At 46.8% G+C, this 25,064-nt stretch overlaps 1 protein-coding gene across 8 annotated transcripts in view; it reads left to right on the top strand.

Annotated features, from left to right (window-relative positions):
• Positions 1-25,064, top strand: part of PLEKHA7 (pleckstrin homology domain containing A7) — a 1,124,460-nt gene that overhangs the window by 1,087,983 nt on the left and 11,413 nt on the right. For 5 of the 8 annotated variants that reach the window (XM_086956041.1, XM_086956040.1, XM_086956047.1 and 2 more), the window contains 2 exons: positions 606-748; positions 3,078-3,187. In XM_086956041.1, coding sequence (XP_086812167.1) covers positions 606-748; positions 3,078-3,175 — 241 coding nt within the window. In that variant the 3' untranslated portion in view covers positions 3,176-3,187. The remainder of the gene's footprint in view (positions 1-605; positions 749-3,077; positions 3,188-25,064) is intronic. The other 3 variants (XM_086956043.1, XM_086956042.1, XM_086956046.1) reach the window with 1 other exon arrangement.

The raw sequence follows: 25,064 nt of genomic DNA, 5'->3' as shown, positions 1-25,064 counted from the left end.
GGGGGAATTCACTGGAGGCTGGGAGGGCCGGGCGGGCTAGTTGGCTGACAGTTTTCGCCGGGTGATCATAACTGGGCCCAGCACAGATCCTGTTTACTAAGCTTCTGGTGTGGCTGCCATCTTGGCCACACTTGGAATCCCATTCATTGATAGAAAAACAAAGTTAGCATATGGTAAACGTTATGTTAGAAAGAGGACATGAATCAGCAAAGTTAAGACCATCGCTAAAATATACCTTTATATAAAAGCAAAGATATAAGCTATAAGAGGGATATAATCTAAGTCCACAAGCATATTGATCCTCAACAAAATGTATGCACTACTGGTACTGTGGAGGTAGGGGACATATTTGGATTTGCCTTAGTTCAGAAACAATCATTCAAGCAAATTATTCTAAAATGTACTTCCCCCATTTAAATAAAAAGGGATGGGGGACATGACTGATTTCACAATGTGTTTTGTACGAAATTAACGCGTTATTGTTTCCCCAAAAATTATTTATTGAGGGAGAGGCAGAGAGGGATTTGAAACGTTCTGAGTGATCCTTTCAGGTAAGACGTCCATTAATTTCTCTAAATGTAATTCAAGTTTTCCTGTTTTTCCAGTATGCACAATCTGCAGCCTGTGGTTTCTCCGGATGAGCAGAGCTATCAGGACACAGGTGCCCAGCTTCAGGAGCAAGAACGCATTATTACTATATCATATGCTTTGGCTTCCGAGGCATCCCAACGGAGCAAGCAGGTTGCAGGTAATCCTTCGTTTCAGCTTCCTTCATTTTGCAGGCCTTTATGGCTGAATTGATGAGTCCAAAGGGAAAAGCTTTTTATATCACTTACAATAGTTACTGTGGCCCCTTTTGATGAATCTGCACTTAACGTCCCAAAAAGTGCACTTGCATAACATTTTGATTTTTTTTAAAGGCTTAGAATAGGGGTCTGGGTGGAGTCCAAAGTTCTATTTTCCCTTTTTAAAATTCTTAATGGAACTGTTATTGAACAACCCGCAACAGAGCCTGAATGGATTGAGACAAAATTGGACTTGTAGATCACCTTTGACTCAATTCACATTCTTTTATTGGTGTAACGTCAATTGTTTCATTGTTTTTTGAAAAATCAAAAAAATCGAGGGGCAGAAATGTAGAAATAGGTTGCTGTTTGGTTTGCGAACTGGTTCACGAAACAATTTTTTACAATTTAGCTCTCCATTTGTTTGGCTTCCAGAAGCTGATTACGTATGTGGTGGACGCCATTTAGAGGTCTACTAATTTATGGTTTGGTTTGCAAACCTCATTTGTAATCAGAATTTTGTGGGACCACGTGGGGGCAGAGGTGCTTCATTCTCAGTAGCGGCCTGTCTCCTGCAGAAGCAGCAGGGTGGGCCGGAGGAGTGAGGAGGGGGGTGAGGAGGTGGAAGGGTTCGTATAAATTTTTTTTTTTTTAAACGTACATGATCGCTGCCACGTCTCCAGCAGCATCGCACTCTTCCGTCTTCTGGGCACAGGCTCCCAGAATGCACTGTGGCCAATCCTGACACTACATGAAAGCAGCATATGGACTGGCCTGAGCACCTGCAACTTGCACTCCCATGCAGACTGGGAACCTGTGCCTGCTCTCTCCAGCCCCAGCAACACAGCTGGGGCTGGAGATAGCTTCACTGTGCATGAGGGTTTGGCCTGCCTGGAAAAGCCGGCCAAACCCTCATATGCAATGAAGGGAGTGCCCACCACTCCCCCACCAGCAGTGTCATCCCCTGGACCCACCCCCTAAAACTCGTCAGAGTCCTGGGGCAGGTCCAACAGATTAAAATAAAACCGGTTTAAAACCCGTTTTATTATTGCTTTATTTGCTGGTGATGGCAGGGGGACGGTGCTCCTCCGCTGTAATGGAGCATCCGCCTCTGTTCATTCTACCATCTCTGCAGACCAGGGCATAGACGTGGGAGGTACAAAAAAAGACCCCACAAATAAAAAAATTCATTTTTGGGATCCATGATTTGCAAACCGATGTAGTCATAAACTGATCTGATAGTTACCTTCTTAACCTCTCTTCCATATTTGAGTACCCACAATAATCAGAGATCTGAAGACCGAGAGTTGGTCCATGAGTTCAAAAATATGTGTAAAGAGAATAGGTAGTGGGCACAGGGCATGGCCAAAAGTGGTGATGTCTGTGTAGTACCTGCTTGACATGATGGCATGGGTTCTATGGAAAGGTCATTGCCTAAAGCTATACCATGTTCTCAGCTCCACTTGCATGACTACATTTCTGCCCTGATGAGATTGAGGTTAGGGTGTAGGCCATGGCCTATGGTGACTTTGTAACATTGTTAATGGATAGAAGGCATGGCTACACACAATGCCCCGTGCCCAATACCAGCCAGAAATGGTCGTGGATGATGAAGAGTGGGCACTCAAGATAAGGTTAGTGGGTATGGGATGATTAAGGGCCAGGCCCAATGTAGGTACAGTTATGGCCATTGGTCATGCAGTGTGTGCACTACTCACAACGGATAAATGATATTATTTAAAAAAAAAACATAAATTGAAGAAACTTCGGATCTTCTGCTTCTCTACTAAGGTAAAATATAAACCTGCATCAAAAATGCCTTTGAAATGCTGAACTTCACTGGTTATTATTAGCTGTGCAGTCACAAGTTCCCAGCCCTACATCACTGCTCATGACTTCATACAAGGTATCACGATTGGCATACGTTATGATTTCACCAACTACCTCATTGATGATGCAGATGATTGCCCCTGGGCCCAGTGCTCCTCTGTGAGGTGCCGATGTGCCCTGCGTGCTGGTAGGACTCTTTATAGAAATAAGTATAGTCTGCTTTTAAGATGTGCTCTTCTGTCTTTCTGTGATCACACCGTTCTCCTTCAAAATCATGCAGAAGCAAATTATTAGTCAATGAATATTTCAACAATCTTGAAAAATCACATTTTTACTAAATTGCCTGAACTAAATTTGGCGTTTTACTTTGCGTCTAATGCAGATCTGTTAGCGACTATCTTTTCTGTTAAATGTGCATGTCTAATTGTGTTTACTAAAAATCGTGTATGTGATCCCTTCTAGCGCAACAGCTGGCCTTCCCATCTAATGCACCCTTACCTCCTGTGTCACAGACACCTCAACCCCCCCTAAGCAATGGAGTTCACTACACATTTGTCTAAGCACCTTTGAAAGTAAGGACTAACTGATATTTTCTTGTTGTGTTTCTTCGTCTTGTCCTTTCAGGTTTTAATTTTTTTTTTAAATAACTTTGATAAAGTACGACCATACAAAATGCCATTAGTTGTGTTATTACAGTCATTTGGCATGTTTTGTACATCAATGATATAAATGAGCTTAGTGGAAAAATGCAATGGGAATGTGCTACCATATTAATTTCGTGGACTTAATTGTTACTATGATTAACACTATTTATTATAGTATACAGGAAAATATATTTGTATTTCCACTTCATGAATCTCATGATGAGAGTATGTGTGAGACTTTAGGCTTAACCTATGTTAAAAACGAATCTACCTATGCTGACAAGGGAGGGTTTGATATGGCAAGCTTTGTCCCTACTGATTTATTTCAAGTTAGCACAGAATTTGCTTTCTGAACCTCTCCTCACTTAATTAACCAAGTTGTAAAATATTAAACCTTTGGACTTTGGACATCTGTCACACTGAGCCAACAGCAAGACACCTGAACTAAACAGTAATTTTTACGTTGAAATTTGCCAGGAGAATTATTTGGTGTGACAAAAAGAAAAACACAATGCTGTGTTACATGTGAAGCTAAGGGAAGTACACAGTGTTCTTCTCGCCTCACAATCTTAGCCCACAACCTGTTTAGCTCATTCTTGGAATTCCTGTAGATAACATCTTTTCGGCCCATGCCGACATTATTAATATCTCTGGTTTAGAACATGTTCTAATAGTAATGGCCAATCTGTGCTATCAATGAGGGTCATGGTCTAATGGAGTGTTCAGTTATGATCGTCACAACATTCCATAAAGCACGGAAAAAGGAGACCTGTAGTTTTGGGCGTGGTCGTAAAATATAGAATGGATACAATCTAAATTGATAATGACAACATCCTATTTGTAGGAACTAACTTTCCTGCTTTTAACTAAGCGAGATGTGCCTGTGTGACCTGAACTTAATTAAATTGAAGTGAGGGCTGCTTTTCTTGGACAGACTTCAAGCAATTTCTGGAAATATAAAGGGAACAATTAAGAGTTGGATGGATACTGCTCTGCATGATTGTTAGACCTGGCATCCTTGCAGGCTGTGAGACACTGAAAGTGAATATGCGCAACACCAAAATTCACGATGGTTTGTAAGTGAAGGTAATCAATATTATGTGTGCTCTTGGGGTGGCGTCTTCCATTCACAACATCATATGAAACAATGATTACTGCACATCCTAGAAAGGGTGTGAATCCATGGGCACAACTTTTCGTCCGGATAATAGGATCCTCAGGTTGTAACTAAAGATAATCCAAAAGGAATGTTCAGTCTATATTTATATTCATTCTTTGTATTAATTCTTGTGGTTTCGCTTCATACATTTATAGCGATGGACCTTAAATGATATTATTGGATTGGGATATCCAATGCGTTTCGGGTATCTTACCCTTCATCAGGGATGAATCCTACAACAAACATATTATATCATGAGTAATACTGTAATACAGTTTGACATTACAGTGATGCATGTGAATTGCAGAACAACACCTAAGGCCCTCTCACCTGTCTACACAGCTGTCGCATCTTCACCCACCTCCGAACCCCAGCAGCATCCCCCAGCCTACTGGACTCCACCACACACAAACCACTCAACTGAATCCTCTTCAACGTACGTTCCCTGCACAAGCACGCCATAGAAATCTGGGACCATCTCAACACCTACTCGCCCGACGTTGCCTTCCTCACAGAAATATGTACTAACTCTGCACCCGACATAGCCACCGCCACTTCTGACGGATACAAGAATCTGTGCAAGGACAGCGCCATCCTAACAGGAGGAAGCCTCGCCATTGTTCACAAAAGCACCCTTCGCATGAAAACCACCGTCCCGTACGACACAAAGACCCTCATGGATCACCTCCACTTCCCAGTCCAGACCAAACCAAAAACGATTCTCCACAGAGCCCTCATCTACACGCCGCCGGGCCTGCGCTCCCTTTACTGATTCCATCATCGTACCCCACGCCCTTGCCTCCACAAACTACATACTACTCGGAGACCTACATTTCCACCTGGACAACCACAATGACTCAAACACCACCTCCCTCCTAGAGAACCTTGCCGACATAGGACTGAAACAACTAGTCACTGCCCCATATACACAGCAGGACATTCACTTGCCCCTGTCTTCAGTGAAGGAAACAACATCTCCTACAGCCACACCACAAAACTCCTCTGGATAGATCACCACTGCATACACTCATCCTTCAAAAATCCCACTGTACACAAGCATGCCCACTGCCCCCCCACAGAATCTGGAACAAAGTCACCGAATACCAGCTCATCTCCGACCTCATCAACAGCCCACCACCGACTACGCCAGACACAAACTCCGCAGCATGCTACCTCCACCGCTGGATCATGAACTGTGCCGATACACTCGCCCCCCTCAAGAAAGCCACAGGAAGACACATCAAGAAAGCAAGCTGGTTCACCTCTGCACTACAAGAATCCAGACACTCCTGCAAATGACTCAAAAAGACATGGAGGAACAACAAAACCCCAGAAACATGAGCCGCCTACAAAGCAGTCACCACCGCACACCACCATCTCATCAAATCCACTAGGAAGAAATCCTTCCAAGACAAAATCCTCGCCAATGCTCACAAAACCAGACCTCTTCTCCATCATCAAGAAATTCACCAAACCCTGCAGCAAAACAACAGATGTTCTACCCTCCCAGGACCTCTGCAACAGACTCTGCATCTTCTTCCACCACAAGATTAAGATGATCTATGACAACTTTGACAACCAAGACCTCCTATCACTCCATGCGGCACCACACAACAGACCCTGCTCAAATAGACCCCACTCATGACAAAAAATCCCTTGAAGACCATGAAAGGCATCCACAACGGAGCACCCTCAGACCCCTGCCCACATCACATCTTCCATATAGCCGCCTCGGCCATCATTCCCGAACTACACCAGACGATCAACTGCTCTTTTGAGACCACCACCTTCCCCAATGTCTGGAAACACACTGAAGTCAATCCCCTCCTGAAAAACCCTATGCAGACCCGACAGACCTCAAAAGACTTCAGACTCATCTCCTGCTTCCATTTGCAGTCTAGGTCATCAAAAAGGCCATCAATACACAGGTAGCAAACTTCATCGAAGCTAACAACGTCCTGGCCATCTCCCAATCCAGATTCTGCAGCAACCACAGCACTATGACTGTCCTACTCACTGCCGACATCCGTTCCCTCCTCTACCAGGGGGAAACGGCAACCCTCATCCTCCTGAACCTCTCGGCTGCCTTCGACACTGTCTCCCACCACACCCTAGCCACCAGACTTCATGACTCAGGCATCCACGGCAAAGCCCTCGACCGGATATGCTCATTCCTCACTGGTAGAACTCAGCATGTCAGACTCCCTCCCTACCTTTCAGAACTGACTGTGGTGTGCCACACGGCTCCCCCCTCAGCTCCACCCTCTTCAACATGGACATTGCCACCCTCACAACCATAGTCAGGAGCAACAAGCTCAACATCATCTCATATTACAGCGACACCAGGCTCATCCTCTCTCTCACCAACGAACCCAGCATCAACAAACACAACTTCCAAGAAAGGATGAAAGCTGTCGCCACCTGGATGAAGAACAGCTGCCTCAAACTCAACTCTGAGAAAACAGAAGTCCTCATCCGTGGCTCCACCCTCTTTGCATGGTACGACTCCTGGTGGCCCGCACTTAAAATTCTTGGCTCCACCCCCTCTGCATCATATGACTCCTGGTGGCCCCGCACTTGAAAATCCCCCTACCCCGATGGACCACACACGAAACCTCGGCATCATACTAGACTCATCACGCACAGTGGACCACCAGTGCAAGGATGTATTCTCGACCTGGTTTAACACGCTCTGTATGCTTCGAAAGACGTTCAGATGGATCCCATCGGAATCCCAAAAAATTGTCACGCATGCTCTCATCAGCAGCAGTCTGGACTACGCAATGCCCTCTACGCCAGAATCAACAAGAAACTTCTTCGCAAACTCCAGTCCGTCCAGAACGCAGTAGCCAGACTGATCCTCGATATCCCCCATCGCAGTCTCATCACCCAACACTTCCATGATCTCCACTGGCTACCAATCGAAAGAAGAATAGCCTTCAAACTCCTAAGCCCACGCATAGAAGGCCCTTTTACAAGACCTGACCAATATACCTGAACACCCGCCTCTCCTTCCACATGTTCGAGTGTGGTTTTTACCACATAATTTAGCACAGAAGTGTGCTATCTGAAATAACAAGACACACGTGTCAAAATGCAGGAATTGAGTCAGGAGTGACACTTTATTCAAACATTTTAGACAATAAATGTAAATAACATGTCATTAATCAAATATAACACCATGCAAGCTAGCAAGTAACAAGTTTCAAAGTATAAAATCACAGCATTCCAAAGTAAAAGAGAGAACATGAATATCAAAGTACAATGAAGCATTTCAACCTTGATAAAGAGCTAAATCAATCGGTTAACCGGGAACACCATCAGCTTGAAAAATACACTGGATGAGGTGGTCAATGAATGGGCCGATGAGCAGCCCTTTCATACTCTTGTAATGAGGAACCGTTGACCACAAGATCTAACTTTGGCAGGTACCTAACCACAGAACATAACAAAAAATTTAACATTTTGCATCACCTCTCGGAAGCTTTAAGGCGGAAGCTCCTTATATGGTACATGGCACATAGAAAGGTTGGCGCTTTAAGACATGTAGCTGTCGTAGTTTCAAAGGCAAGCAAAACTTTAGGTGAGAATGTATGGGAAGTTACAGTTACCCCCGTCCCTACTGTTACCCCACCTTGTTCTTCTAGATGACAGATGCATCCTGTTATTGCTACATCTTCATGATGTTCAGAAAGATGTGCACACAGAGGACACCGGCGGAGAGTGGGGGCCTGGCAACATGTTTATCAGAAAAGCAGTGAACTTTGGTTTGTGGCCTTCGCAGGAGAGATAGCTGCATAATGCCTACTGTTTCAGTGAATGCTTGAGGCCGTATGGACAATTTAGCACACCCTTACCTATTGACTAACAGGGACATTCAGGACTCTCTTGCATCAGGTGTTGAACACAATAGCTGAGGCACTGTATGGTAAAACTGGACCCTTGAATGTGGGCAGCACGGACACGAAATGTGCAAGTGTATTCTAGGGCACTGGTGGATTGGGGCTGAAGGAACCAGCTGACGTTATTCAATAACGTTTTTCAATAAAGTATTTTTATATACTTCTTATCTTCAAAAGTATTTTATTCATACTTCTAGAACTTGTTCAATGTAATTGCATGATCACATTCATTGTTATCCATCAAGGACCATATATATCCAACTTTCTTATTTTTCATATGTCAAACAAACATTCCTTCCAATGCATTTCGGCCATGGGGCCTTCATCAGGGAAGTCTGTGAAACAGAAAATGTATCTGTCACTCCTTTATGTAACACACAAGAATATATCAATCATATATACAAAAAAATGTATCAGCTTCTATCTAATTTGGCAACAAAAGTACTATGAATAAACAAACGAAAAAGATGTCAAGTTCAAACGAACAAAAAAGCTACCCAAATGCTCGGGGAGCTGTTTCATATAACTACCCTCCGTGTGGTGTGTCACAATAGTGAAGTTGAAGTCATATGTAGTACGCCATCGCGTGTTTCGCTTAGTGGTGTTTAAGCGATCAAGATATCGGGAGAGTGCTCAGTAATGGGTCACTGTTCTAATTCGTGCCCAGACATGTAATTAAAACGTTATAAAAACGTGATGAAGATTTACGCGCTTATGTGTCTAAGCTACTACGCTCCGCATCGGCGGCAATGTGGGATTCTTACTGAGAAAGTGGCGTCTTATGGCGCTGAGTTGTGTTCCACCATCGGTTCAGAGAAGTTCGCGTGTGACGCGCTGGGGGTGTATTTTAACGTCAGTTACACGAGCGATCTTTAAAGCAACCGTACGGTAAGGCTAGGAGTGTTCTAACACGGTGATTCAATAAAGCGTTCAAGGTATGGAACATTATCTATGATGGAGTGCCTTAACGTGGTGAAGGGTAACCATGATCATTCATAAAAGTACAATCAAATTAAGAGCGGATACAATCAAAAGAACCTTAAACTGTAATGTTCTGAACAAACAATCAGATTGGTATCGGTTATTTAGCACAGCACAAACCATAAATTAAATTACTGTATCATGTTGTTCATAAAAACCAACTAAATTCTGTCCGTTCATTAATCCCATTCTGGCTCAAAGTCTGTAAATAGTATATCCAATGGTTTTCACGTTTTAAAAGAGGTTTTTTTTGTCTCTTTCTTCATTTCTCTCCACAACTTCCAGTATGCAAGCCTTAATTTGGTTCACTTGGTGATTATGTTCAATAACCCCTTCGATGCTCATGACGGAACGGTTCCGTCATGAGGCACAGTGGAGCTGTGCTGATGACGGAACCGTTCCGTCATGACCACACCCATTATCATTGACCTTCAGCACCGGAGGGGAATATGTCTAGCAGCGATGAGGTTAAAGTGAGTTGCCACTGCTGATTTTAGGACTTTAGTTCTAATGTTACTTTTGTGCTTGGTGAGCCTTATTTTGAATTTACGTTCCGTTTGTCCAACGTACGCTTTTCCACATGGGCACTTCATCATGTATATGATATTTTTCGTATCACAAGTAGCATTAACATGTAACTTGATTTTATTTCCTCTCATAGGATGCGTGATTGTGTTGCCTTCCATTATGTTGTTGCAGTTACTGCAGTTTTTGCAAGGGATTGTGCCTTTGAATTTAATGTTGGACTTTGTCATAGTAGGACATTTGATGATTTCTCCTAGGTTTCTCGTTCTGGTAAATGCGAATACTGGTTCATCGGCAAAGATGTTATTGAAGTCTGGTTCAGTCTGTAATAATCGCCAGTGTTTCTTGATGGTTTTTTTGAACAGTGGGCTCACCGTGGAGAATTTACTCACACGTGTTATTTTTGCTTCCTTTCTATTTTTAGATGCTGATAGTAATGTTCTTCTTTCTTTGAGTTGGGCTCTTTCTAGTGCTGATTTCAGCACTGTCTCTGGATATCCTCTTTTTCTGAATCGTTGTAACATAATTTGTGATTGCGTCATGGATTCCTCCGGGTCTGAGACGATTCTTTTTACTCGTAAGAGTTGTGAGTATGGTAAATGTTGTTTGAGTGGGGATGGGTGGAAACTCTGATATGTTAATAGATTGTTGCGGTCGGTTTTCTTTGTGTAGAGTGTAGTTTCTATTTTGTTGCCTATTTTCTTGATCGTTACATCCAGGTAATTGATTTGGCTGTCATGAGTTTCATAGGTGAATTGTATTCATTGGTCTATCTCATTTAGTTGTTGGATATTGAGGATCAAGTTTTCCCTCGTACCATTCCACAATATGAAAATATCATCAATATATCTGAGATATAGACGTAAGCCTTGTTCATTCTTGGACAAAACTCTTACTGCGTATTTTGCAGGCCCTCCTTCTACCTGGGGCATCCAAGGGGTATCGTTTTCATAGGAACATAGCCTGTCCTGTGGCTTCTTTAACTCCCTTAGGTATGTCAACGAGGGATGTATAGGGTATATGAAAGAGACACGTTAGTGATAGATTCCTTACCTTAGAATATCCCCAGGCGTCAGGCTGGCTCCGGAAAGTTTTTCTGCTCAGCAGTACCTCAGCGCGCCACGTCCGCCACTGGCGTCGTAGGCGCCGAGATGAAGTCAGAGAGAGTACATAGGCGCCACCCATGCGCGCTGACGTCAGTTTTTTCTTTTTCGGCGCCAAAAGCGCAGATCCGGATTGAGCACCTACCTCAGTCAATTTTTGGCCACTTTTTGAGACTTTTTTGTCTCCTGGTGCACGTAGGGATGCCCGGCTACAAGTCTTGTGGGTCGTGCCACCGTAATATGTCGGTGGCGGGCCCCCATGATGTCTGCCTCCACTGCATGGAGACCGACCATGGCTCCTGGGATTGTCGAGCTATGGCCCGAAGGCCTTGTGAGAGTGCTCAGGGTCCAGAGGCCGTTCGCAGGACTGCTCCCAGGACCGAAACCATCGCTCTTCGGGCTCTAAGTCTTCACCTTCAGACTCCGGTAAGCGACACCATAAGAAGAAGTTGAAGAAGCATGCTCGCTCTCTGACATCCCCCCATCGCTCCACGGAGGCGGACGAGGGGGACATTGGCTCCACCCTTGCAGCTCCTCCGGAGCCTGGGAGTCCCTCGGCCTACCCCCCATACCCGGGTCAGTCTGCGACTCCAGGGCAGATGCAGGAATTTCTTGCTACCATGGATCGCCTTTTTGAGGCCTTGGGCTCCCGTGGCTCTTCTCTGTCAGGAAGTCACGGCCCTCTTGGCCAAGGGGGACATCGAGCGTGGTCCCGGTCAGAAAGTAGGGAGTAGTTGTTATTCCCACTACTTCCTGGTCCCCAAGAAGGACAAGGGGGGCTTGCGCCCCATCTTGGACCTCCGGGACGTAAATTGCTTCCCCATAAAGGAGAAGTTCAAAATGCTGACTCTGGCTCAGGGCCTGACTGCCCTGGAGACTGGATGGTGGCGTTGGACTTGTAGGATGGCTATTTTCACATCCCCGTACTGCCGGCCCACCGGCGCTACCTTCGGTTCACGGTAGGCCAGGAGCATTTTCAGTTTACCGTGCTCCCCTTCGGCCTTACCAGTGCCCTTCGGGTGTTCTCGAAGGTGATGGCGGTGGTCACGGCTCATCTGCACCGGTCAGGCGTGTCAGTCTTCCCCTACCTCCACGACTGGCTGTTAAAGGCGGGCTCGCCCCAGGCAGTCATCACCCACCTCCAGACTACGGCTGACCTCCTGCGTTTGCTGGGGTTCTGCATCAAAGTGCCGAAGTCGCACCTGAGTCCCTCTCAGAAGCTCACCTTCATCGCAGCAGTTCTGGATTTGACACTGTTTCAGGGTTATCCTCCCGAGCAGCGAGTCTGGATTATTCAGGCTATGGTTTCCGCTCTTTCCGCCTCTATACTGGGTTTCAGTCAGGATGACCCTCCGGCTTCTGGGCCTGATGGCCTCATGCATCCTGCTGGTGACACAAGCAAGGAAGCAAATGCGTGCTCTGCAGTGGGACCTGAAGTTCCAATGGGCACAGCAACAGGACTAACTGTCGGATCACGTCCAGATCTCGGAGGGCGCTGCACAAAAGTTGCAGTGGTGGCTCATGAATCGTGATTGGGTCAGTGGCAGATCCCTCTCCCTTCCCCAACCGGAGCACACAGTGGTGACAGATGTGTCCCTCCTGGGATGGGCAGGCCATGTGGGAGAGGCAAAGATCAGAGGCCTCTGGTCTCCGGCGGAGTCCCGGCTCCATATCAACCTTCTAGAGCTGCGGGCAATCCGGCTTGCACTGAAGGCATTCCTTCCCTATGTCCGGGGAAGTGTAGTGCAGGTGTTCGCGGACAACACGACCGCCATTTGGTATTGCAACAAACAAGGCAGGGTGGGGTCCTGGACCCTATGTGAGGAGGCTCTGCGCCTCTGGACATGGCTGGAACGTGAAAGCATTACCTTGGTGCTTCAACACCTGGGAGGTTCTCTGAATCCCAGGGCAGACAAACTCAGCTGCCGGTGCTTGATGGATCACGAATGGCTTCTGCACTCAGACGTGGCGCAAGGTCTCTTTCAGCAGTGGGAAGAGCCTTGGTTAAATCTATTCGCCACCGAAGAGAATGCGCAATGTCATCAGTTCTGCGCGTTGGAATTTTCAAGGCGGCACTCACTTGGCAACGCTTTTTGTCGTGAGTGGAGCTGTGGTCTGTTGTACGCTTTTCCGCCTATACCACTTCTGCCCAGAGTACTGCAGAAGATCAGGAGCGTCCGGGCCCAAGTGATTCTTGTGGCTCCGGACTGGGCTCAAAGAGTTTGGTATCCGAGCTACTCAGTATGAGCATCGTCCCCCGATCCATCTGCCTCTTCGGGAGGGTCTTCTGTCGTGGCAGCAGGGGGCCGTCCTCCACCCGAACCAGTCCAGCCTCCACCTCCATGCTTGAGCGGCGACAGTTGGCACCTTTCGATCTTCCTCCCGAAGTCTGTGATGTCATTCTGGCACTCAGGCGCCCCTCCACTAAAACGGTGTACGCCTGTAGGTGGAACAGATTTGTGGCATGGTGCACAGCTAAGACTGTGGATCCCCTTTATGCCGCTCTTTCTGAGGTTCTTCTTTTCCTTCTCTCTTTGGCCCAGCAGGGCTCTGCTCTGGGCACTATCAAAGGTTATCTTTCGGCTATCTCCGCCTTTTTATGGCTTCCAGATCAGGCTTCTCTTTTTAAGTCCCCAGTTGTTAAACGTTTTCTTAAAGGCATTACTCATACGTTTCCACCCTTACCCTTCCTAATGCCTCAGTGGGACTTCAATCTTGTCTTGACTTTTCTGATGTGCGTTCCCTTTGAGCCCCTTCATAACTGTCCCTTACGTCTTCTTACTCTCAAGGCGGCTTTCCTGGTAGGTATCACCTCTGCCAGAAGAGTGAGTGCGCTCCAGGCTCTTTCTTCCAAACCCCCTTTCCTTTCTATTCATCCGGACAAGGTTGTTCTAAGGACCCGTCCTTCTTTCTTGCCAAAGGTTGTCACACCTTTCCACATTGGGCAGACCATCACTTTGCCCACCTTCTTTCCGCCTCCACATTCTTCAAGGGAAGAGGAGAGGCTCTACCGTTTGGATCCAAAACGCACGCTATCTGCTATCTGCTATCTGCAACGTCACAGCAGTTCCGGTTGGATGATGAACTCTTTGTTGGCTACGTGGGTGCCAAAAAGGTCGGGCAGTGCACAAATGGACAATCTCCCGGTGGGTCATTCTTTGCATCAAAGCATGTTACTCCTTGGCCAAGAAGGAGCCTCCTGTGGGGCTGCGTGCCCATTCGACCAGGGCAACTGCAGCCACTACTGCCTTGGGACGCGGTGTCCCCTTGCAGGATATTTGTCAGGCAGCTACGTGGGCCTCGCTGCACACGTTTACCAAGCACTACTGCCTTGACAGTCCGGTCCAGAGAGATGGCTTCTTTGGCCGTTCTGTGCTCCGTGACTCTCTGGTGTAATCCTGTTCGCAGACCCTCCACCAGGGTTGGTATTGCTGGGGTATCTATTCTAAGGTAAGGAATCTATCACTAACGTGTCTCTTTCAGATGAACAAGTGTAACAATATATCTGTAAGAGACATTAATTAGTGATAGATTCCTTACCGCCCCGCCCATCCTCCCCGTTCTGCGAACTGATTACTAGGGTTAAGGTCATCCCCATTTAGGGCCCTAGTTTTATGCACCAATTGTCAGTATCTTGCATGGCTCTGCGTTTCGGCGCCTAATAGTTGTGTACAGAACTGACGCCAGCGCGTATGGGTGGCTCTAGTACTCTCCGTGACGTCATCACGGCGCCTACGACGCCAGCGAAGGACGCGGAGCCGCAGGACGCCACCTCCTGGCGCACAGAGGTACTGCTAAGCAGAAAAACCTTCCGAATCCAGTCTGACGCCTGGGGATATTAGAAAGGTAAGGAATCTACATCTACAATTAGATCCTCTCTCAGTTGGTATCTGCCAGGGGGGAGTTGGGGGCTACTGACATGGCCCTGGGCAATAGTAACAGGCTGCGCTGAGTGTAGTCCTGGTGTAGTGAGCTCTACTACTTCTAAGAGTGCTACGTTATTCCTATTCAATGTTCCACCCTTCTTCGTGTGTTCTGAACATTCTTCTTCCTGCATAATTCATACCCATTAATTTGTTATCAGGATTTTTTACACAATGACTGAGTATCTGTATGGCACAACAAAGGAGCAACAGCACACCGAAAACCGGTAATGAAATTTTTAATAGGGCAGACAGCCATGAAGGCATCCAGCTAAAGTCCAACCAGCCTGTGGCTATTTCTTCCCTGGCAACTCCTTCAGCAACCATTTTCTTTCCTATATTGCTGATGTCTGCGATAGGTGTCATGTTGGACCCATTCTCTGCATCATTTGCTGGCGCGAACGGGCAGCAGGAGCTCCCGATCAAGTGACAAACTTCACCTGCCTTGGCTGTTAGCATGTCCCGGATGTACTTGTGCTGCAGAACCATGTGTCTCAGGGTTCGTAGTTCTTCCTTGAAAGCGTTTAGCCCATCATTGGTACTGTTGAGGGCCCGCATGACTTCGTAGCGGGTCACCTGGAGCCAACCTGCATTCGGTTTGATCTGGAATATTGGGATGAGGCTCCCAAAAAAGAGTTGGGTGTTGTTAAATACCGTCATCAAAGGCTGTGTTGGCGAAGTACTCAGCATAATGTCAATGTCAGTGGATCAAGGTGACAGAGCCTGTTATTGGATGGGCATGGAGGTGGGAGATATTGGGAGCTGAAACGACCATGCATGGTCACCAGAGTACACAGTCAATTCCATTGAGGAGGCAGTTGGAGATAGAGACATTTTCCACAAGCCCATTAGAAGTCCATTAGGCTGGAGTTGCCATATTGCATATCCATATTGAAAATGGTGCTATTGCACCCCGAGTTGCGCCCAGTATGCACTGTGCCATTTCCTAGGAAACAGATAAGAGGTGAGTTCAGTTTGAAAGTTTTTTAGGTTTAGACATTTTTTCTCCACCCCAAGTGTTCCTTCCACCCTCCAGAGACCTTATTTGTTCGCATTCATCCTCAACTTCCCAGTCAATCCCATCTTCATAATCTGAGTCTACCCAAGGTGGCCCTAAAGATGCTACACTCACACAAAGTAGCCTGAGACACTCCATTTGTCAAGAACATACATTTGCAACAATAGGCATAGCACATACCTATTTTGGCATGGGCATGGGTGGCCGTGGGGTATGGATTCATCGCTTACTGCTGGTGGTGATGATACTGTTATGAATCCATGCTTCCTAGTGAGAGCTGCCCTAAAGTCCAGGTTAAGAAGTCCTCTTTTATACATCTTCCTTATCTCCTCCTCAACATCAGCCCGCATAAATGATAACCTGGTGTGTTATGGGGATTGGTCCCATATTGTGACATTCACTACCACGTTAAAAATGTCAGCCTTAAATATCTGGACTTGTCTTTGGATGCGACAGAGGAACAGGTGTAGAAGACACTTGGCAGGGTGTGGTGGTACTTCCCTAGGGAAAATCAGTCTGTCTGCACCTACATCATGGTGAATGTATGAGCAGAAGTAACATGATTCTTCTGTCCTTCAATTATGGCCATTTCACTGTAACACATATTGTCTTGGAGAGAGTCTCTGGGGCATCCCTACGATGACAGGGTAGCGTCACATTCAGTATAATTTTCAACGGGGGAAGGAGAGGGGGACACGGGATGTACATAGTTATGTACATAGTGATGTTACTGGTAGAGGTATTGGAACCTGTTGCGTCGTGGTCATTACCCCCAGTACTTGTTTTAGCAGGAAAAGAGGAAAGGGATATGGGGTGCTTAGTGGTGCGGACGGCTTTAACAGTTTGAAGAATACAAGCCTTTTTATCAACACAATGAGAAATAACAGTGAACCATTGGAAGTGCCACACCGACAATAATATAGAATAACAAAATACAGGTACATAACTTCACATAAGACACTTCTGTGCTGAGGGTGTTGTGGCAGCGGCTGAATCCTTAGACCATCAAACGATCAGCGTCTTCTCCTTCATGGATAGTCAATGGGAACAAGCTGCCCTCCTCTTGTTCATCATTTACTGCTGAGGTGGTGCAGGGTCGACCTTGATGTCGCTCCGTTGGATCCATGCGTTCCTTTTGGCGATGCGGGCAGCTGTGGGTGAAGAGTCTGTGACTTTAAAATGTCCTTCAAACTTTGGATCTTTCCATCATCAAACAGCCTTCTGGACAAAGATTTGTGTACTGGAACGGATAGGTGGGAGCTCAGGATCGATGGGGCCCTTCTCCGTTCGCTTGGATATCTGAGTAGAAAGGAACTGCGGAGCGCAGGTTAATTCACACAGATACTCATACATTTCAGCTTTTATAATTCAAGAAGAACTTTCAGTATCAGTTTTAGGTCTAGCTGATGGAACTGACATATTTATTGATTGTCCAGTGACAAGCTGATGGGGCGTTAGATGGTGGTCAGGAATTTCTGAGTGAAAATAGGGCAATAAGTAGGCAATAAAGAATGTTTTCCAACTGTGTCGCTTATCTTGCTCATTTTATTTTTAAGCAGGCCATTAAGGCGTTCACAGATGCCATTGCTTTGTGGGAGGTATGCTAATGCTAATTTATGGTTAACACCCAATATGGCTCTTAGAAAGGAAGAAATTTCGTTTGAAAAATAGCTGCTGTTGTCTGACCGGAGAGCGACCGCCAGTCATTCTATCTCAGTCCTTCTCTGTTACATAGGTTTTTGTTCACCCTGGTCTGGATGATCCCTCTCTGTGTGGTGTTTATGAAAGCACGCGTGGACCCAGGTGGTGGGTCCATAGCATGCGTTTGTTAGGGTTGATGTTTGAAATGGTGCTTGTTGGGCTTGAGCAGAGAAGTTGTCATAAGTGGTCGTGGTGGCTGCAAGGGGCATACCTCGAGACAGTGGCCTCATTATTTTGTGACATTCCCACACCCTCTCTTGTATTGGGGATGTGTTGCGGCAGTGCCACTTTTAGTGAGGTGTCTGTCCTTGCCTCTTTTCTGTTTGATAGGATGTCTATGTTACTGAGCATTTCACTAAGTGTATCTTGTATGCGCTCTATTTTCATTGACCGGTGTTGGACAACTGCAGTGTTGTCTTTGGGGCTGGTGACTGCAACTTTTGATACAAGTCATTGTCTAAGCCTTCATGTATTATGCTACCCATGCTCTTACTTAACTCAGCTGCGTGTCTCCATTGACCTAAGTCTGAGGGGTCAAAAGACCTGGGAATTCTTGTTCGCAGCTCCTTAATCACCGGGATGTTATCAGGTGGTCTAGGGTGGTTGTCCTATCCTCATGCTGGGACATGGCAGTGCTCGATGGCAGTGCTTGGTGGCAACTGCTCGTGGGAGTTCTGGCTTGGAAGATGTTGCTGTTCACCAGTGAAGGAAGTGCCGGAGCCAGAGTGTGTGCTGTGGGCTTTTGTCTGTGATATGTGGGAGGTGTTGTCACAGTCTTCATCTTCCTCGTGCTGTTGTGTAACACTATTTTGTACTGGTGTAAGCTTCAGAGTGAACTGTACATCTATTTGGCCTGGCATCCCTTGAAATACAGCTTCTACCACTGGACTGGGGCCACTAAGAGATTGCAGGCTTGAATTTAATCCATTATGTCATTGTTCATTGGGGAGGTGGTGGGAGAGGCTCATCTGGAATTTCAGAGAAGCCAACGGTTGTCCTGTCATTTGAAGTTGGAGCCAAGTCTGAGGATGCAACAAGATTGGGGTACATGCCACTTACATGATATGTAGGCTGGGCTGTGGGTAGGGGTATTGGCTCAGTTTTTCTAGGAAGATAAGCCACAACACTAGGGTGTCCTGGCACTTTTAAAGCTTGCCTCCTGAGTACTTAGCCTCTAGGAAAGTAGTGGCATGGTCCAGTGTAGCACGGCCAAAGGTGCCTTCAGGTGGCCAGGGGTGTGTTAAATTCTTTGAGTGCTTGTGCACTTCCCTTCAGTGTTTAATTATATGCCTGCTCTTGCCCTGTTAAGTTCTTGAGTACATTTTGTAATGAAGTAGCCATGCTGACCTTTATTTATAGGGCTGTTCTTGTATGTAACTGGGAGATGTAGGCAAGGACTATTTTCAGCCTTACCCGCTGCTCCTGTCTAATATCGATGCCTAAAACCTGGAACACGGTCAGGAGGACAGCACTAGTTAGAGGTGTTGCTGGAATGAATGAGGATGGGTCCCCTTCTGAGAGACTTATGACTTAGTTGTTAATGAGGTACACAACATTCTGTGGTGCTAGAGACTCTGCTGATGTTACATTAATTCCCTAGTCTCTCAGGTGTTGTAAGGCTGCCTCTATGTCGCAAACTGCGTTCTGCTCTGCAGGTGATGCTAGAGGGGGTGAGGTGAGGTAGTTAATTAGGCTTTCTGGGTGGGTGTAGTCTATCCCTGGGATGAATACGTTTTCCCCTCCTTGTGGTTGACCGAATGAGAAGATGAATTCGTACATTGTGAGAAATGTTAATAGGAATAATTTATTTTTCTCCTAGACCGAGAAAGCAGGAAGCCGAGAAGGGAACTAGTTTCAAAAGCGAAGTACTTCCTTTTATTTTGCTACGCAGTTCGAAACATTTATTTTGTTAATGCAAAAATATGGGAAGCTAGCCGGGCACACTTCCACAAAGCAATTTATTTTGTCTATCAGCCGTTAATATTTAATTCTTTGGGTCTGCAGAAGCTAGAGATTTTTAATACTTTCAGCACTAAACCACCCATATCAGTCACCAGACATGGACTGACGAACACTTCTAGGGGTTCTGGACCCTTCTAGAACCCACAAGAGCTGAGACAACAAGCTGCAACTCCCCTTTCCCTATTTATACTAATTAAATCTAAAAACCGCAACCTCAAACGTCGATGTTGTACAATAAATCCTGGCTCAGTGCCTGCTCATGGGGTGTATTTTAAAGGAGAGTGTTTTGTCGTGGCAAGACACCAGTCTGCAAGGAACGGTGGTCTGGGCAATGCTACACATGCAAGTCCTCAACCAACCACACCCAGACATTACACCGAGGCAAGTCCAAGAGAAAAAGCAAAAAGCTCTTTGACCTACCTGTGTGTGAGAGAGAGAGAACATGAATATCAAAAGTACAATGACGCATTACAAGCTCGATAAAGAGCTAAATTGGTTAACGGAAACACCATTGGCTTTGGCTTAAAAAATACACTGCATGAGGTGGTCAATGAATGTACAGATGAGCAGCCCTTTTATTCTCTTTTAATGAGGAATCGTTGACCGCAAGATCTAACTTTGGCAGGTGCCTGATCGCAGACATAACAAAAAATGTAACATTTTATCAAAACACTTTGTGTCACCTCTCGAAAGCTTTAAGGCGGAAGCTTCTCATATGGTACATAGCGCATAGAAAAGTTATTGTCGCTTTAAGGCATGTGGCTGTCATAGTTTCAAAGGCAAATAAACATCAGGTGAGAAAGTATGGAAAGTTACAGTTACAGTGCCCTACTCTTACCCCATCTTGTTCTTCTAGATGAAAGATTCATCCTGTAACTGCTACATTTTCGTGATGTTCAGAAAGATGTGCACACAGATGACAGTGGCGGAGAGTAGGGTCCTGGTGACGTGTTTATCATAAAACCAGTGAACTGAGGTTTCTGGCCTTTGCAGGAGAGATGGCTGTAATCTTTTTAGATAGGCATAAGGCCTACCATTTCGGTGAATGCTTGAGGCAGTATGGACAATTTAGCGCACCCTTACCTATTGACTAAGAGGTACATTCAGGACTCTCATGCTTCAGGTGTGGGGAACAATCGCTGAGGCACTATATGGTAAAACTGGACCCTGCTTCGCATGCAGCCAAAAGACTCCTGTGATCAGCCAAACTTGCTCTGGCCTCCATCCCACACACCTACAAATTCACAACAGGAGAAAAGTCCTTCTCCTACCTCACAGCCAAGGCCTGGTTGATTGATTGGTGTGATTTCCCCTGTCTTTATGCTACTAATGAGCCTGCCGCACTGATTGTGCCACCCACAGAAGTAGCCTTTCAAATGTGTCTAGGACCTGCCACTGCAGTGTCTGCACCAGCCATTTTTTAACTCCCACTAACCTTCACCTTCTTACATTCAGGGCACCGCTAAGGTAGGCCCAAGATACCAAGATGGGCAGGTTGCAGTGTATGCAAAAGGTAGGACATGTACTTGCGTGTTTTATATGTCCTGATAGTGAAATACTGTGTATTTTGTTTTTCACTATTGCATGGACTAGCTCTCCCATAGGCAAATGTAACTTTCAATTGAGAACAGCTTGAGATTTGGAGTTTGGGCTTCCTGAGCTCAGAATTTAATAACACTTCTTTAAGATAATGTTGTTTTTCAATTTTGTGGTTGAAAATGCCACATGTGGAAAATGGGCATTTTCTTGTTTTTTTTATCTTGTGCTCTGCCAACCTGTGGAATCAGCATCTGGTTTAGACTGGCAGGGGCTTGTTTATGCATTCACTCCTGACACTCACACAAAGGGAGCTGGGGTGTGCCCTGCATATGCTGATGGGTTGTCCTGGGCTAGAGTGGTGGGAGGAGTTATCACTAACACTTCAATAGGCTGTGGCTGCCTGCACAATGCTGCCTCCACCTCCTGTAGTATGGCTGGACCAAGGAGGACAGAACTAGCTTTACTGAGCAAGATAGACCTTTCTATTAGACCTAAAATCCCAGATTTTTAGATTACTTCTGGACTAAGAGGACCCTGCAAAGAAGAAGAGCTGAAGATCTGCCAGGAGGAGTACAGCCGCTTTGCTGTGTATTGCTTTGTTGGTTTGTCCTGCAATTGCTGCTTCTGTCTGTGGCCAGTAGAAAGGACTGGACTTTTGCCTTGCTGTGGTATTCGGCTTAATACAATTCTCCAAGGGATTGAAGTAGATCTTGGCTCATGTTAAGAAGTCTCAGGGACACAAAGCTTCACATGCAGCATCCTTGAACTCCTCTTTTGTGAGTTCTGACATGCTTTGTGCCAAATCCAGATCTCCACCCTTGGAGGTTGCTCCTGCTGCAAAGAACAACAAAGAACTGAAGGAACCTGCAGAATCAATGCTTCACCCTTTTTGCGGTTGTATTTTACGACGCAGCACCCCCAGGAGAAACTCCCGAGGCATGGCCTGTGCAGCCGAAGAAACCAACACTGCCTGTCAGCGGCCTGAAGAAACGCTGCACACCAAGTTTGACGCACCGGTCTCCAAAGTCCGAGACCCCTGCACCGACTCCGACGAAGGACCTGCTCTGCGACTAAAAGAAACTGCGCATTGTGGGACCATGGCTGAAGAAATTGATGCAGTGCCTGCTTGCCACCACCCTTTTAAAAATCACATTTTGAATTGTTTATGTAGGAGTTTTGTCATTTTGGTCTTGTTTGATTTAGATAAAGATTTTTCTATACTGGTGTGGTGTCAATTTGTAGTGTTTTCATTGTGTTACTGTGTGTGTTTTGTACAAATGCTTTATACATTGCCCCTGAGTTAAACCTGTCTGCTCATGCCAAGCTAACAAGGGGGTGACCAGGGGTTATCTGGGTGTGTAACTCCCTTATCCTGACTAGAAGGACGGGTCAGTCCTTGGACAGAGTGCAAGCCAGTGCCAACTAGAGATCCCATTTCTAACACTTAGCATGACTGGTCCACCTTTCAGTTTCTCCTGGTGCAGTAACAATGAACCTCTCATATTGTAAAGGAACTCTCCAACCCCAGCGCCAACGACATCCCGCCCTCACAAGAACTGTGTGACTCACTAGCCATCTTCTTCCACCGCAAGATCGCTGACATCCACGACCGCTTCAACACCACGACCGACCCGACTACGCCAGACTCCACCTCCCCTGTGAACACCACCAGCGCCAACCGCCTGACCTCCTGGTCCAACGTTGATGACGACGAGACACGCAAGGTCGTGAACTCCATCCACACGGATCTCCGTCAGACCCATGCCCATACCAGGTATTCAACAAAGCAGACGCAACCATCGTACCCCATCTACGGAAGGCCATAAACATCTCCTTCGAAATAGAGACTTTCCCAGAAAGCTGGAAGCACGACAAAATCAAAGCCTTCCACAAGAAGCCCAAAGCGGACCCCAAGGACCTCAAGAACTTCCGGACCATCTCCCTGCTCCCGTTCCCGGTATAGGTCATCGAGAGAATCGTCAACATGCAATCGGCCCGCCACCTGGAAGACAACAACATCTTGAACCCGTCCCAGTCCGGATTCAGACGCAACCACAGCACCGAGACAGCCCTCAACGCCGCCACAGACTACATCAGGCGCCAACTAGACAACGGCGAAACATCAGCCCTCATCCTCCTGGGCCTGTCAGCCGCCTTCGAAATGGGTTGCCATCGCACTCTAAAGACACGCCTCCTAGAAGCCAGAATCCAAGAGAAGGCCCTAGACTGGACCACGTCCTTCTTCTCAGGCAGAACCCAGAGAGTCCACCTCCCACCCTTCCGATCCGAAGCCACCGACATCATCTGCGACGTCCCCTAGGGCTCATCCCTTAGCCCGACGCTGTTCAACGTCTACATGGCCCCCCTCGCACAAGTGGCCCGCCATCACAACCTCAACATCATCTCCTACGCCGATGACACCCAGCTCATCCTCTCCCTCACCAAGGACCCACACACTGCCAAAACCAACCTCCACGGGGGAATGAAGGCCGTTGCCGACAGGATGAGGAGCTGCCGTCTGAAGCTGAACTCGGACAAGACGGAGGTCCTCATCCTCGGACCCACCCCCTCAGCCTGGGACGACTCTTGGTGGCCAACCACAATGGGAACAGCACCAACACCCACCGACCATGCACGCAACCTAGGATTCACCCTCGACTCCTCCCTCTCCATGTCTAAACAGGTCAACACCATCTCCTCCTCCTGCTACAACCCCCTCCGCATGCTCCGCAGGATCTACAAGTGGATCCCGACCAAAACAAGAAGAACGGTGACACAGGCCCTCGTCAGCAGCAGACTTGACTACAGCAACGCACTTTACGCAGGAATCCCAGCCAAACACCTGCGACGACTAAAACACATCCAAAACGCCTTCGCCCGACTGATCGTCAACGTCCCCCGCCGCAGCCACATCACCCCCCACCTGAGAGACCTACACTGGCTCCCCGTCGACAAGAGGATCACCTTCAAGCTCCTCAGCCACGCGCACAAAGCACTCCACAACGCTGGACCAGCCTACCTGAACAGCAGACTCAGCTTCCACACCGCCACCCGCCAGCTCTGCTCTGCCAGCCTCGCCCTCGCCCTCGCCGCAGTCCCCCGCATCCAACTTACGACCTCCGGCGGCAGATCCTTCTCCTACCTCGCCGCCAAGACATGGAACACCCTCCCAACCCACATACGGCAGACCCAAGACCTACTTGCCTTCAGAAGACTTCTCAAGACCTGGCTCTTCGACCAGTAGCAGCACCCCACCTACCCCCTCCCCTCAGCGCCTTGAGACCCTCACAGGTAAGTAGCGCGCTTCACAAGTACTCTGATTGATTGATTGATTGACCCAATTTTACCCACTGGAAAAAAACACAAGTGAAATTGCTTTAATATTGGCTGCCAGATGTCGGCCACGGGCCTACCAACCTCCTTCTACTGTAAAGCAGGAGCATGAAATGCTCACTCCTTCCATGTGGCTTCTTCTGCTTCCCTCACCCACCATGCCGATCCTGCTCTCTTCGCCCTGCCTCACACTAGCCCCCTCCACATTAATTTCCCGTTTTATCAGAGCAGGCATTAAATGTGTGCATTAAACCCCTCGTAATAGGAAATATTAGGTATAATTCTGCCTGGTAAGTCTAGTACATATACTTATTCTCCATTCCAAGGAGTTTAAATCGCAATTGCTGGAATTCCATGTGGCGATTCGAGCTAGTAATCGTAAGTCTGGCAGCTGGGAACTCCACATTGAAGTCGGCCATACACATAATCGTGTCCAAGGTAGTACATTTGTTTTTACTGTGCAAATTGCACATTGTGTGTTCTGCAAACATCTGTTTTCTCAAACGGAAGTTATTTTATTTGGTATGATTTATGGGGATCTAATCCAACAAGATTCTTTAGGTATTGGTGGCATGTTTTTTCCTGTATATCTGTTGAAAGGCGGTTAGCAGCGGGATTTCTAAATGTGCCCTTTTTATCCTTTTGACTAAACCAGGCAG

The sequence above is a fragment of the Lissotriton vulgaris genome, chromosome 2_1, assembly GCF_964263255.1.
Source record: "Lissotriton vulgaris chromosome 2_1, aLisVul1.2, whole genome shotgun sequence".
Lineage (NCBI taxonomy): Eukaryota > Metazoa > Chordata > Amphibia > Caudata > Salamandridae > Lissotriton > Lissotriton vulgaris.
Note: the sequence above shows the minus strand (reverse complement) of the source record. Positions and strands in the feature narration are given on the sequence as shown.